The sequence below is a fragment of the Muntiacus reevesi genome, chromosome 1 (genome assembly GCF_963930625.1).
Source record: "Muntiacus reevesi chromosome 1, mMunRee1.1, whole genome shotgun sequence".
Classification (NCBI taxonomy): Eukaryota; Metazoa; Chordata; class Mammalia; order Artiodactyla; family Cervidae; genus Muntiacus; species Muntiacus reevesi.
In genome coordinates this window covers 39,764,712-39,778,627 of record NC_089249.1, presented here as the reverse complement: position 1 = coordinate 39,778,627, position 13,916 = coordinate 39,764,712, and the positions used below count along the sequence as shown (strand labels likewise).

Here is a 13,916-nt window from a genome sequence, read left to right as displayed (position 1 = left end):
AATGGAGTTGCAAGCAGCTACAGATCTTCCCAAACACACAAAGTAATGATGACAGCTCTGGGGGGTAGATTTGTCCAAATCACTCATAGGGAGGTGACGGTTGTGAGGAAGTAACCGGCAGAAAAACAAGTTTGCTTCACGTCCTCTTACCATTGCTTTTCCTGTTATGATCCATTAAGATATCCTGAAACTCGGCATCTCCTCTCAACATCTCCTTGAAGCCTAGTTTCTGAGAAAAATAGGAAACTCCAGCCTCCAGAGCATTGAGGTACCTAGAACAGAAACAAAGAGAAACTTTAAGAAATCAGCTTAGTTTCTTCATGGCTTTCCATGTTGTTTGCTCACTGCTTATAGATCTCTCCAGGGGACTTGTTCATCTAAAATCCATTGCCACTGTTAACACAATGGACAGTCCCCACCACGATCCCAAGGGTTAGGATCAATGTCTAATTTAGGGAGAGCATAGGGACAGTTTCAGGGGATCTTCATGTATTCATACAAACAGAAGGTATTTCCCAGATCCCTTCTAAAGGCTTTTTGCTATTTGCTGAAGGAAGGCTACCCTGTTCTCATCCCATTATCACACAGAAATTGAAACTTTTGAATCAACAGTACAAAAATTCAGAGCTGATAGGAGTAATCTTTCCTCCTGTATGAAACAGACTTTTATTTACCCCCAAGTTTCTAAGATGATGCCTTAGTGTTGATTCTTACAGTTCCCTAGGTGTGTGTTCTCAGGGGTACCCTATTTTCATCCTCTGCATGCTTTGGTGGAGAGAGACTGCAGGTTCCTTCAAGTCATTCTTTCTGCCACCTTTGCTGGAGTTGTGTGAACTCTATAGTTTCATTTTAGCAAGAGTGCCCAATACTCTGTTCGCTCCAACAGTCTTATTCCTTTGAAAAGCTGTGAGAGAAATGATCTCTAACCTGTTGTGCAGGACAGGCAGAATGCATATTCTCTGCTATCATGTCTGATTTCCATTCTCCTTAAACAGAGATCATAGTACTTGTCCTCTTTTCTACAGAGGGTTTACTGTGGGGAATTGATAAAACTAACGTGAAAGTACTTTCAAAACTGCAAAGAGTGTCACACATGCAATGAATGTCGATTATATTAATGACATCATGTTTCTTTTGACCCTTTTGCTTTTACTTGTTTATTCACTTCTAATCACTTTTAGTGGAACCAAAGTTTTCATCAAAGCTATATTTATTGCTACTTCACTTATGCCATTTGGAAAAAATTAGAAAAAAAAATATTTAGTTAATGTATTTACCAGACACTTTTTGTCAATCACACTGAGGCAAGGAAAACAGATCATTGTTAACTAACAGACTGTATGAGAAAAGGCAATTTTTTGAAAATATGTTCAAAAAACATCTATTCAGAGTTCTCAAGACATATAACATGTTCCATATGATTCCTTTTTATTAATATGAAACATTAGCTGTTGCTATTGATTTAGATCATGAAATCAGAGGAAGTGTCATATGCTTCTAAGTGCAACTTCAATTTGATCTGAAGTTAAGGGGTACATACTTCAAGAATTGTATTTAGTAGATCTAGTTCAAATAAAAGTAACAAACAGCCTTATCTAATTATATTTATAGCTTAAGAACAAAATCAGTTAAACATAAACTATGTACCAGTTGCATGTAAGAAAGTGGGTTGGTTTCCATTCCCAAAGCTGTTACTTCATGGAACGACCATCTGATAATAACTAGGGGTCTGCTGAGAGTTTATGGTTTCTCTCCATCGTGTATGGCTAAGTGTCAGAAGGAAATTAATGGTCTTGCTTACCAGAAACAGTCCTCAGTCTCTGTACTATTCTTGAAAACATACGCAGTGTTCCAGGAAAAAGGTTTGAATTGAAAATTGCCCTTCCAAAAGTTAACCAAAAAGTACATCAGCTTGCGAGCTGGAGACATCATCCTGGTTAAAGTTTCTTTGTAGTCACAGGACAATCCAAAACTCCCAGCTGAAATCATGGGATAGTTTAAATCTGTGTCAAGGCTGTGCCAAGAGGTGAGAAATAAACCAATATCAGGATTAACTTAAGTAGCACAAGTAAGATCCTTCTTTAAGCTGCTTCAGCATGTGGGTAGAAATGACAAGAATGAAATAAGGTCATTCAAGCAGGTATTCGACCTACATGGGTCCCTCTCACACAAGTGAACGTAAAGGATATTTATTGAACATATGCTACATGCTAAGCATACTCTGGATGTTTTCTTGTATATGTGGCTTGGTTTCTAGGTGGTGCTAGTGGTCACCTCCCAATGCAGGAGACATGAGAGACGTGGGTTCCATCCCTGGTCCCTGGAAGAGGGCATGGCAACCTGCCCTGGCAATTCTTGCCCGGAGAATCCCATGGACAGAGGAGCCTGGTGGGCTACACTCCATAGGCTTGCAAAGAGTCAGACACGACTGAAGCGACTTAGCCTGCACACACACACTGCCTTCTCTGGGCTTCCCCGGTGGCTCAGATGGTAAAGAATCTATCTGCAATGAGGGAGACTCAGGTTCGATCCCTGGGTCAGAAAATCTCCTGGAGGGCATGGTAACTCACTTCAGAATTCTTGTCTGGAGAATCCCATGGCCAGAGGAGGCTGGCGGGCTACAGTTCATCAAAATGCAGAGTCAGACACGACTGAACTGACTTAGCATGCACAGGCACACACACACACACATGGCTTGGTTACTTTGATTTATTCTAAGATGAGTTTCATCAGGTCGTCCTAACACCTAGGCTAGGACATATGGACTTTGGGGCGTAGAGCTAAGAAAAACAGAAAATGGGCCACCACAGCTACTACAAATGTTGTGAAGCCCAAAAGATGTCCCTGAAATTCCCCTCCATGCACTGCTTTATTTTCAGCTCTTATACCCACTCCAGTATTCCTGCCTGGAAAAATCCCATGGACAAAGGAGCCTGGTGGGCTACAGCCTACAGGGTCCCAAAGAGTCGGACACAACTGAGCACGCAGATGCTTCAGACTACCTCTGAGACAGGCATCACCTGAGGACTTTACAGTTTCCTTCTCCTGTTCGGCACTTGGATCTACTCGTGGTTCCTTAAACATCAGGTCAGGTCAGTTCAGTCACTCAGTCATGTCTGACTCCTTGGGACCCCATGAACTGCAGCACACCAGGCCTTCCTGTCCATCACCAACTCCCAAAGTTTACCCAAACTCATCTCCATTGAGTTGGTGATGCCATCCAACCAACTCATCCTCTATCGTCCCCTTCTCCCATGTTCAATCGTCCCCAGCATAACGGTCTTTTCAAATGAGCTCTTCGCATCCAGTGGCCAAAGTATTGGAGTTTCAGCTTCAACATTAGTCCTTCCAGTGAATATTCAGGACTGATCTCCTTTAGGATGGACTGGTTGGATTTCCTTGCAGTTCAAGGGGCTCTCAAGAGTCTTCTCCAACACCACAGTTCAAAAGCATCAGTTCCTTAGTGCTCAATTTTCTTTATAGTCCAACTCTCATATCCACACATGACTACTGGAAAAACCATAGCCTTGACTAGATGGACCTTTGTTGGCAAAGTAATGTCTCTGCTTTTTAATATGCTGTCTAGGTTGGTCATAGCTTTTCTTCCAAGGAGGAAGCATCTTTTAATATCATGGCTGCAGTCACGCCTTAAACATATCAAGCTTTATTTTCTATCAGGGTCTTTACATATGCCAGAAGTGCTGTGCCCCTACCTCTTTGCCTGGTTGATTCTTACTGATCCATCAGGTCCTAGATTAAATCTCTTTATCCTTCAGGAGAATTTTTTTGATACCTGAGACCAGGTAATCATTTGAGAGAGAATCTGTTTATCTCTGTCTCCTCCACTAGACTGCAAGCACCATGAAGGTGAGGATCACACCTGGCTTGTTCACCTCAGTATCTCTGGTCTGCCAAGTTTGAATGAAGATGTTTAATATGTATTTGAGAAAGGAAAACAACATCCCCTTCCATCTTTGGTGGTCTATTAAAGGTTTTCTCTGTGTAGACGAAGAGTGATCTTGATTCGGGGGAGATGGAACAGAAAGAAAGGCATGTGGGAGGGATTTTTATTGGGGAAAGGTGATTTGGTAGAACGAAGTATTTTGTGGTGGTGAGAATTACACAGCATGAGATGAACAAGAGGGATGGGGGCAATTTTCCAGAAGCCAGAGAAGTATTTTCCCTCTAAAACATACTGGAAGATTTTTTCTTCTAAGTTGATATGGGCACTGTGTAAAGTACTTTAGTATGGTGTTCATATAATCCTCAAATAGCACTATGAAATAAGAATCCTACCACTGTTCCTATTCTTATACAACTAAGGATGGAACAGAGCCCTGCCAAGGCCCTAGGGTGCTTTCCTTTGTGTTTGTGTCTGGGAATATTTCATTTATTCAATTTTCAAATTATCCAAGTTCACTATCTTCCCTGAATCTTGCCAGGAGTCTAACTTCATCTCTCGCGCTAAGTCAGTTCAGTCATGCCTCTTTGCGACCCCATGGACTACTGCCTTCTAGGCTCCTCTGCTCATGGGCTTCTCCAGGCAAGAATACTGGAGTGGGTTGCCATGCCCGTCTCCAGGGGCTCTTCCCAACCCAGGGATCAAACCCAGGTCTCCTGCATTGCAGGGAGATTCTTGACAGACTGAGCCATCAGGGAAGCTGCAACTGCATCTCTACCGTTTTGCTTCTCATGCTCAGATGTGAGTAACTGAACTGGAACAGCTCCTGCCACTCACCCCACACTGCACAAAGGCAGAGTCACCTGGATGAGGGCACGACAGTCATTAGAGAGGGCTGCAGAATACAAGGGCCCCGCACCGCTGACTGTATTACCTGGACTAGACGGCTGTTTGATAAATCACTTAAATATTGATGATTTCGTCCTGACTTCAAGTCACAGGGGCGTGAAAGCAATAACAAACCAAGCTACTTACTACATCTGGAAGGTGGAATAGGTGCACGAGGGCCCCATGAGGACACAGCCCATCTGTTTTTTACTCTGTGGGAGAAAAAAAAAAACAACAACTAGTCACTAAAAATAAAACATGAATCAGTGCACAGGAAAGAAGCGGGCAAGAGGGAGGCTCGGAGAAGGCTGGAAAGTGGGCCTTTCTCCCTCATTCTCACACCTCCGAGATGTCTGAGCTGGGAGAGGCTGCGGGAGGAGGGAAGAGAATCCCGTGGAAGGGGTGCTGCCCGAACGTGAACCTGGACTCTTTTATCAAGGGGAGGATGTCCAGTGGCTGACAAGGCACAGGCAGACTGTAACATTAGCAGTGTCTTAGGCCACGTGGGGAACAGCTTAGATTTGGAGGGGCCGTGGAGAGAGAGGGCAAGTTCCGGTTTTAGGGGACGCGACAAGCAGGGCTGCAGAGAACAAAATGCAGTGTAACTGCTTTGAGGACTATAGATCTAGTATTCCACCCTTTCTCAAGGGGCACCCGACTAGGGATATTCCATCGATGGTGTTGGAGAACCAGGTTATATCTGCCTCTGGAGAGGCAGAAAGAGGAGACAGCTTCGTAGAACTGCAAAGTGGAGTGTATTCAACTCCTCTTGCTCGCTCTGCACCCTCCACGATTTAGAAAGACGACTGTAATGAGCCACGCCTCCTGACATGAGTGTGGCCGACCAGGTTGAGTCCATGTTATTGATTAGAGCTTCAGAGCCATGCTCTATGCCCAGCACTCTGCTTTCTGAAGGGCTTTTTCTTAAGTTTCTGTCGTAGAGGGGCATCTCACAGCCTAATTGCCTCTAGAGAGCTTGGGACACTCTTCAGCTCTGTAAAGCTCTGGTTGGGGTTAGGGCTGGGGTTGGGAGGAGGAAGCAGGCAAGAATCTCTCTCTTCCTATTTCTAGATTTTGACATTACCGTTGCTACTATAAAGTTAGGTTTTCAGATTCCACTCTTAAACAATCAACCTGTGACCATGTATATCGTGATGACTTGCAATAGGTCTCTGGTGTAGGGTTTTGGGGGCCTCCCCAGTGGCTCAGCAGTAAAGAATTCACCTGCAAGGCAGGAGCCACATGTTCAATCTTGCATTGGGAAGATCCCCTGGAGGAAGGCATGGCAACCCAGTACAGTATTCTTGCCTGGAGAACCCCGTGGACAGAGGAGCCTGGCGGGCTGCAGTCCACGGTGTCCCAGAGAGTTGGACATGACTGAGGGTTGGACACAAGCACAGAGGGCTTTGGAACATATTTTTGTAATAGGGCACCTCAGATATTTCTTGAGGGAACACAAAGGCACATCAGTTAATACCAACACTTAAAAATTTTTAAAAGACTTTTAAAAACAACTGAAAACAAAATAATCCCCCTCCATACCACTGACCGTGTACAGACAACATAGCTCATGTGCTCCCTACCTTTCTGGGTTCCTGGAGGGCCCTCTCACTTGGGAAATAGATGGGGGGAGCGTCAGAGCACCCCATCTCCAAATCACTCAGCTGTGTAGCTGGAGGTGACGGGGGGGATGCTGGTGGACAGGTGGGATGCTGGCAGACAGGGGAGATGCTGGCGGACAGGGGAGATGCTTTTGGACAGCAGAGAAGCCGGTGGACAGGTGGGGTGCTGGCGGACAGGTGGGATGCTGGCAGACAGAGGGGAGGCTGGGGGACAGCTGGGGTGCTGGCGGACAGGTCGCGGAGCCCAGCCACCATCCCCCCAGGGCAGGAGGGTGATAGCTGACTCCGCAGAGGCAGGCACTCACTGAAATCGTCCTGAGGAGGTCGAGGCCTTCACAGGTACTGCTCCGGCAGTCACTGGACTTATAAATCACACCTTCTGAATAGATGAAGGTGGCATTCACGGTCACATTGAGGCCTGTTATCCAGAATGAGGGGAAAGAGAAGACTAGTGTTATTTCTCAGTAAGTTTATACTGGCTGTGAGATTTATCTTTTGCCAGCTGAGCCTGGTGGGGCGGGGGGCGGGGAATTGTATATCCAGTTTCAGGCCTAGGAATATTTGAGTTCTGAGTTCCTATGTCACTCCCTGTCTTTTCTTTATTATTGTTACTTCAATGACTTTAGCATATTGTTTGTTTATATTTTGGGGCCACGCTGTGTAGCATGTGGGATCTTAGTACCCTGACCAAGGATTGAACCTGCAACCCCTGCAGTGGAAGTGTGGAGTCTTTAACCATGGGACCACCAGTGACGCCTCCACTGAACACTTTTTAGACAATGGGATGGGGACTTCAAAGTAAAGCTTAACTTATAAGCAGTTCCTCAGGTGTCGTTTCAACCCTATCTCATTTGCCATCTGCACACCATACCATGAGACCTCAGTGCTAGGAGGGTGAGGGGGATGTTATAGAATACAGGGTGATCTCAGATGATCCCTCTCCTATAAAGAGCTTTGAGGATGGGATGGGACCAAAGTGAATTTGGATATAGGCTCTAGAGTCTAGCAAAGGGACACCCCTCAACACATGAAAGCATGTGGAGGGTATGGACCAGTGAGGGGTATGGACCAGGTGGCGGGTATGGACCAGGTGGGGGGTATGGACTAGGTTGAGGGTATGAACTGGTGTGTTTAGCCATGGCACATACATCCTTGGGAAGCTGATTTCCTAAGATTGAAGAAATCTTGTTTTCAAGTTTTCCACCAAGTCTTGTGTATTCTTCCAAACCCACAAAGCTTTCCTAAGTTCTTGGGGAAAACATTGCTCTCTTCCACTTGGACATCACCCACATTAGAACTCTTTCTATTCTTCAAGTTAGCTCTTAAGTATACTGTCTTAAATTTTCCCCGAATATCAATGCTTAGTAAGCTTAGACTGTGAATCCATCTTTCCTTCACAAGCTGCATTTCTTGAGTTTACTATGCATGACCATCCATCTGACAAAATGCATCATCAGATGCAGAAATCTGGGCCTCAGTTTATTCTTTCACCGCTCAACCCGCCACCTTCTGATTCTCTTCTTATTGAGTTCATGCAAAGGCCTCTCACCATTATTGACTCTATTTTACAAATGAGATGACTGAACTTAGAATCAACAACTTGCTCAGTGTCACTCAACTAGTAAATCAAGGAGCAGAAGTGCAAATTCGGGTTATGTGAGCTCAGAGATCAATATCTGAACAACGCACTGCACTGTTTATTTTATGAGCCGGGTAACTTCTTCTGCCAACAGCAGCAACGGCGCAGCAACAACCACAACATCAACGTCCTTGACAAGAACAACAGTAACAGGGGCCACAATAAACACAATGGCCATTGAGTGAGGGCATAGTATGGATCAGTTAAGTACTTTATGTGAATCTCCTCATTTAATTCACACCATACTCACCGGAGGAAACTATACTGTGATGTTATAGGTGAAGGAACTGAGGCTCGGAAAATTTAAGTATAACTTGCTCGAGGTCACAGGTGATAAATGGTTGGATAAAAGGCTGGATTGTGAACTGGCCTCTGTCTGACTCCAAAACTCTGCTTCTAACCACAGTGTTCCACTACTTTTATTTTAATGAGCAAGTTAGTTCACGGTGGGTAAAGATCTTACAGTGGCGACATGATACGCTCTGTGGAATAAGACAGATACGGGTTTGACTCCTACTTCAAACAGACAACTTGTATGACTTCAGCAAAGTTATTAAGTGAAATAACTCTGCTGTGAAACAGTGTCAGCAATGCTGATTGCACAGAGCTGTGGTGGGTACAGAGATGATATATCTTACCTAGCACGTGTGTGTGTGTGTGTGTGTGCGCTAAGGTGCTTCAGTCATGTCTGACTCTTTGAGACCCTATGGACTGTAGCCTGCCAGGCTCCTCTGTCCATGAATTCTCCAGGCAAGAATGCTGGAGTGCGTTGCTATGCCCTCCTCCAGGGGAGCCTCCCGACCCAGGGATCGAACCCGCATCTCGTGCATCTCCTGCTTTGGCAGGCGGGTTCTTTACCACTAAGCCACCTGGGAAGCCCCAACTAGCACCTGACAGGTACTCAGATAACAAGAACACCGAGCTCGGGTAGGTCAAGAGAAATGGGTCACAAAGAGAGAGAGCTCTGGAAAACGGACACCGATCTGGGTCCTCGGACTTCAAATCAAATGTTCTTTCTACTACACCACGCTGCCCATAGGAAGGGGTTTTATTAAATGACCTCCTAGTTATGTTATGGCTCTAGATCAGATCCATCCATTTATATCTGGATCTGGTCTCAGACAGGGTTGAAGACATGTACAGAAGACAGTTATCACACATACAAGATGTCTGACAACTACTGCCGCTATGGACACAGAATTTTAAATAAAGAAAATTAAGACACCCTCTCCTTAGAGGATGTATCCTCGTCCATAAATAACCATTAAGTTGTATGAAACAGTCACTGACTCAGTCATCACACTAATGGCAATCTTGTCTCAAAGCATGGGGGGCGGTAAAACTACGTATGTGAAAATGTTTATCGTACATGAACGCTAAGTCACTTCAGTTGTGTCCAACTCTGTGTGACCTTATGGACTGCAGCCCTCCAGGCTCCTCGGTCTGTGGGATTCTCCAACTGGAGTGGGTTGCCATGCCCTCCTCCAGGAGATCTTCCCAACTCAGGGATGGAACCTCCTTCTCTTACGTCTCCTGCATTGGCAGGCGGTTTCTTTACCACTGAGCCATCTGGGAAGTTATTGCAGTAGCTTTTAAATAATCATGAGAAACTAAAAACAATGGAATATCCCACTGTAGGGAATTATCAGATGATCTGGAAGGGTCAGAGATACGGGAAGAGATACGCAAGAGACAGGAAATCCATTCACATGATATGATGAAGATTAAACAACTCCAGGAAAGCTACTTGTAGGATAATGTGAAATGAAGAAGGAAAGAAGAGTGTTTCAGTGTGGTAGTGACTCCAAAGATGTTCTTAACAAAAAACTTGGAAGCACATGAAAAGAATCTGGAAATATCCAGGGGACTGAAAATTATCAGGGGTGATAACTTTCTCTTTATCATACATGTTTTACCTAATGTTATAATTTATTCTTAATAATTAAGAGATACACACAAACTAGTATAGATAGGATAGATTAACAACAAGGTCCCGCTGTATAGCACAAGGAACTATATTCAATATCCTCTGACAAACCACAATGGAAAAGAACACAAGAATATATATATATATGAACAACTGAATCATTCTGCTGTGAACCAGAAATTAATACAACACTGTAAATCAACTATACTTCAATAAAACATAAAAAATAATTTTCTCATCCCCCTAAAAAAGGGGTACAATAAAGGACTGTTACACTATGTTTGGGGCTTCCTTGGCAGCTCAGATGATAAAAAATATGCCTACAGTGCAGGAGACCCAGCTTCAATCCCTGGGTGGGGAAGGTCCCCTGGAGAAGGGCATGGAAACCCACTTCAGTATTCTTGCCTGGAGAATCCCCATGGACAGAGGAACCTGGCAGGCTACAGTCCATGGGGTCACACCAGTCAGACACAACTGAAGGGATTTACCGTGCATACACTGACTTTGATTGCAAATTTATCACATCGACTGCACCTTACAAGAACCGCCACCAGAGATGCAAAGAGAGAATAGATGGATTAAAAATCTTCATCAAAGACTCAGCATCTGTAAGAATTTTACTTGATTCATCTTCTTGATGGACAACCCTGTGAAATCTCAAGTCCAGACCAAATCCTGCCTCTGAGATGATGCAGAATGAAATACAAGGCCCTGACACTGAGTAGTAAATCCAGTTTTATTTGGGGGCATTTCACTGCTGCGAACACCTGGGTTGGACCCATTATTAGAGCAGAGCGTATCATGAGTGAATTCACTGAGGTAGGGCTCAAATCCTTCTTTCTGAAGATCTACTGCCTTGAAAGAGAGAAGGGCCCTTAGAGGAAGGTGGGTGATCAGGCAAAGAAGGCGAGGTCTTCGCTTAGCAGCGCTCTGGCTTCAGAGGAGGTAAACAGGGAGGAGAATTCTGTTACCATATTCTTACCGGCTTCAAGCAGACGCTGCCTCACAATTTTCACTCCCTCCTTCACCACCTCTTCCAAGTTGTCCAGGGACTCCGGGAAGGCCGAGTTGTTCATCATCAGGACGCTGATCTCGTAGCTGCCATCCTGGCAGTTTCGACTCACGTGGGAGGTCCAGAACGGCAGCCCCGGCCGGAGGAGCAGTGACCACAAAGCCAAGGCCAACAGTGGCGTCTTCATGACCTCCCTCGCCTCAGCACCATGCTCCTTGGGCTCGCTGGCTGCGCTCGGGGCTCTCAAGCAGGCAGGAGCTCCGGCCCGACAGCCTGTCGCTGCCGCAGTCCACTCTTCCCCGCGCTCCTCTCTGCTCACCCCACCGGTCACGTGGACCGCAGGAGACAGCCTGCCTGCCGGCAATTAGCAGCTGCATTATAGTGGGAGATAAACCAAAGTTCACTCTGTGTGTTTGCTCACGGAAAGGTCAGAGTTGTAAACGGGGAGATTACCTGCGCCTCACCCAATTAAAACACATCACTTGGTGACACATCAGTGAGAAGAGGGGAAAAGAGGAAGAGGGCGGTATTGTACACACCAAAAACGCTTTGGAAATGGAAAATAAAGGTCAAAGTGTTGAAGGCAAGCACAAATATGACGGGTTATTAGCTTTTAGGTCACAGCTGTGCACTGAAACGAAACTAGGAAGATCTGTGCTTCAATCACCCAAGTCAGCAACTATTATTGAGACCTGACTCTCTGTGAGGCATGGGCAGGGCACTGGGTGTACAGCCATGAATGATATGGATACATGAACGTCTTCATGGAACCTGCATTCTGGGGGGGGAAGACCAACATTAAATAAATCATTATGAATAACTAAACTCAATAATCAAGGACGGTGCAGAGGGCCACGGGAGCACACGAACAGTTGTTGATGTCGTTCAGTCCCTAAGTCCTGTCTGATTCTCTGCATCCCTACGCCAGGTTTCCCTGTCCTTTGTTATATCCCGGAGTTTGCTCAAACTCATGTCCATTGAGTCGGTGATGCCATCCAACCATCTCATCTTCTGTGACACCCTTCTCCTCCTAACCTCAATCCTTCCCAACATCAGGGTCTTTTCCAGTGAGTCAGCTCTTTGCCTCAGGTGGCCAAAGTACTGGAGCTTCAGCTTCAGCATCAGCCCTTCCAATCAATATTCGGGGTTGATTTCCTTTAGGATTGCCCAATTGATCTCCTTGTTGTCCAAAGGACTCTCAAGAGTCTTCTCCAGCACTACAGTTCGAAAGCATCAATTCCTTGGTGCTCAGCCTTCTTTATGGTCCAACTCTCACATCCGTACAAGACTACTAGAAAAACCATAGCTTTGACTGCACGGACCTTTGTTGGCAAAGTGATATCTCTGCTTTTCAATATGCTGTCTGGGTTTGTCATAGCTTTCCTTCTAAGGAGCATCTTTTAATTTCATGACTGCATGACAGATTAACCTAACCTATTCTGGAGAGTCAAGGATGCTTCCCTGAGAAGGTGCCCTTTGAACTGAGCCTTGAAGGATGAACAGGAGTTAGCTGAATGGAAGAGAAGGAGAGAATGTGGGCAGGGGCAGAGCTTGTGCAAAGACCCAGGAGCAAGATGTGGCACGGATGTTTGAGGAACTGAAAGATATACAGTATGCCTGGAGTGAAGAAAGCTAGTCCTGTGCAATAATGAATGCAGAGGAGTAGGCAAGGGTAAGCCAGAAGTTTTCTGTAAACCATTAAGAATTTGAAACTTTAATCAACAAGGGAATGGATAAAAAAGATGTGGTACATATACACGATAGAATGTTGAAGTGAAGTGAAGTGACTCAGTCATGTCCGACTCTTTGCAACCTCATGGACTGTAGCCTACCAGGATTCTCCCATGGGATTTTCCAGGCAAGAGTACTGGAGTGGGTTGCCATTTCCTTCTCCAGAGGATCTTCCCCACCCAAGGATTGAACCCTGGTCTCCCACATTATAGGCAGACGCTTTACCGTCTGAGCCACCAGGGAAGTGGAATGTTACTCAGCCATAAAGAGAAACAAAATTGTACCATTTGTAGAAACGTGGATGGACCCAGAGTCTGTTATACAGAGTGAAGTAAGTCAGAAAGAGAAAGACAAATATCGTTTATTAATGCATACATGTGTAATCTAGACAAATGGTATGTGCTCAGCTGTTTCAGCCATGTTCAACTCTTTGTAACCCTATGGAATGTAGCCTGCCAGACTCCTCTGTCCACGGGATTCTCCAGGCAAGAATACTGAAGTGGGTTGCCATTTCCTCCTTCAGGGGATCTTCCTGACTCAGGGCACAAACTCTAATCTCTTGTGTCTCCTGCATTGGCAGGTGGGTTCTTTACCAGTAGCACCACCTGGGAAGCCTGAGAAAAACAATACAGATGAACTTATTTGCAAAGCGGAAATAGACCCAGACATAGAAAACAAACACATGGATACCAAGCGGGGAAGACGTGCAGCAAGACCAGTCTACAGTGGGTTGTGGTGAAGGAAAATACAGTGTTTATTACAGGTGCCAAGCAAGAACAAGAAGCAGCTAATGCTCAAAGGCCAAAACTCCCCGATGGTCTTCAGGGAAAGGTTTTTAAAGACTGTCAGGGTGAGGGTCGCAGGGTGTGTGATCAGCTCATGGACACTTCTCTGACAGGTAGAAGGTGAGGTGACAGGGTGGTGTTTCAGGAATCTCAATCATGCATTTTCCAGCTCCAACCAGGCTAGGGTCTAAGTATTTAGGGTCAGCAGTTTCTACCTAAGGCAGGGGAGAGGGGTCTGGTTTCTCTAGGAAATAACTTAAGGACGTGTGTCAGACACTGTTACATGTTTTTCTGGAGAAGAACTAAGACTTTATGATCCCATGCTTCAGTCTTACTTATTGCTCAAGTTGTTATCACCTTCCTTGCTTGACTGACTCTTCTTGGGTCCCACTTTTGCCCTTTCTTCAATGA

The 13,916-nt window shown here is 45.3% G+C and overlaps 1 protein-coding gene across 5 annotated transcripts in view; it reads right to left on the bottom strand.

Annotated features, from left to right (window-relative positions):
- Positions 1–13,916, bottom strand: part of GUCY2C (guanylate cyclase 2C) — a 95,776-nt gene that overhangs the window by 52,786 nt on the left and 29,074 nt on the right. For 3 of the 5 annotated variants that reach the window (XM_065940936.1, XM_065940944.1, XM_065940949.1), the window contains 4 exons: positions 6,717–6,829; positions 4,937–5,001; positions 1,802–2,014; positions 151–272 (listed from right to left, as the gene is read on the bottom strand). In XM_065940936.1, the coding sequence (XP_065797008.1) occupies positions 151–272; positions 1,802–2,014; positions 4,937–4,989 (388 nt within the window). In that variant the 5' untranslated portion in view covers positions 4,990–5,001; positions 6,717–6,829. Of the gene's footprint in view, positions 1–150; positions 273–1,801; positions 2,015–4,936; positions 5,002–6,716; positions 6,830–10,959; positions 11,361–13,916 lie in introns of all 5 variants that reach the window. The other 2 variants (XM_065940920.1, XM_065940927.1) reach the window with 1 other exon arrangement.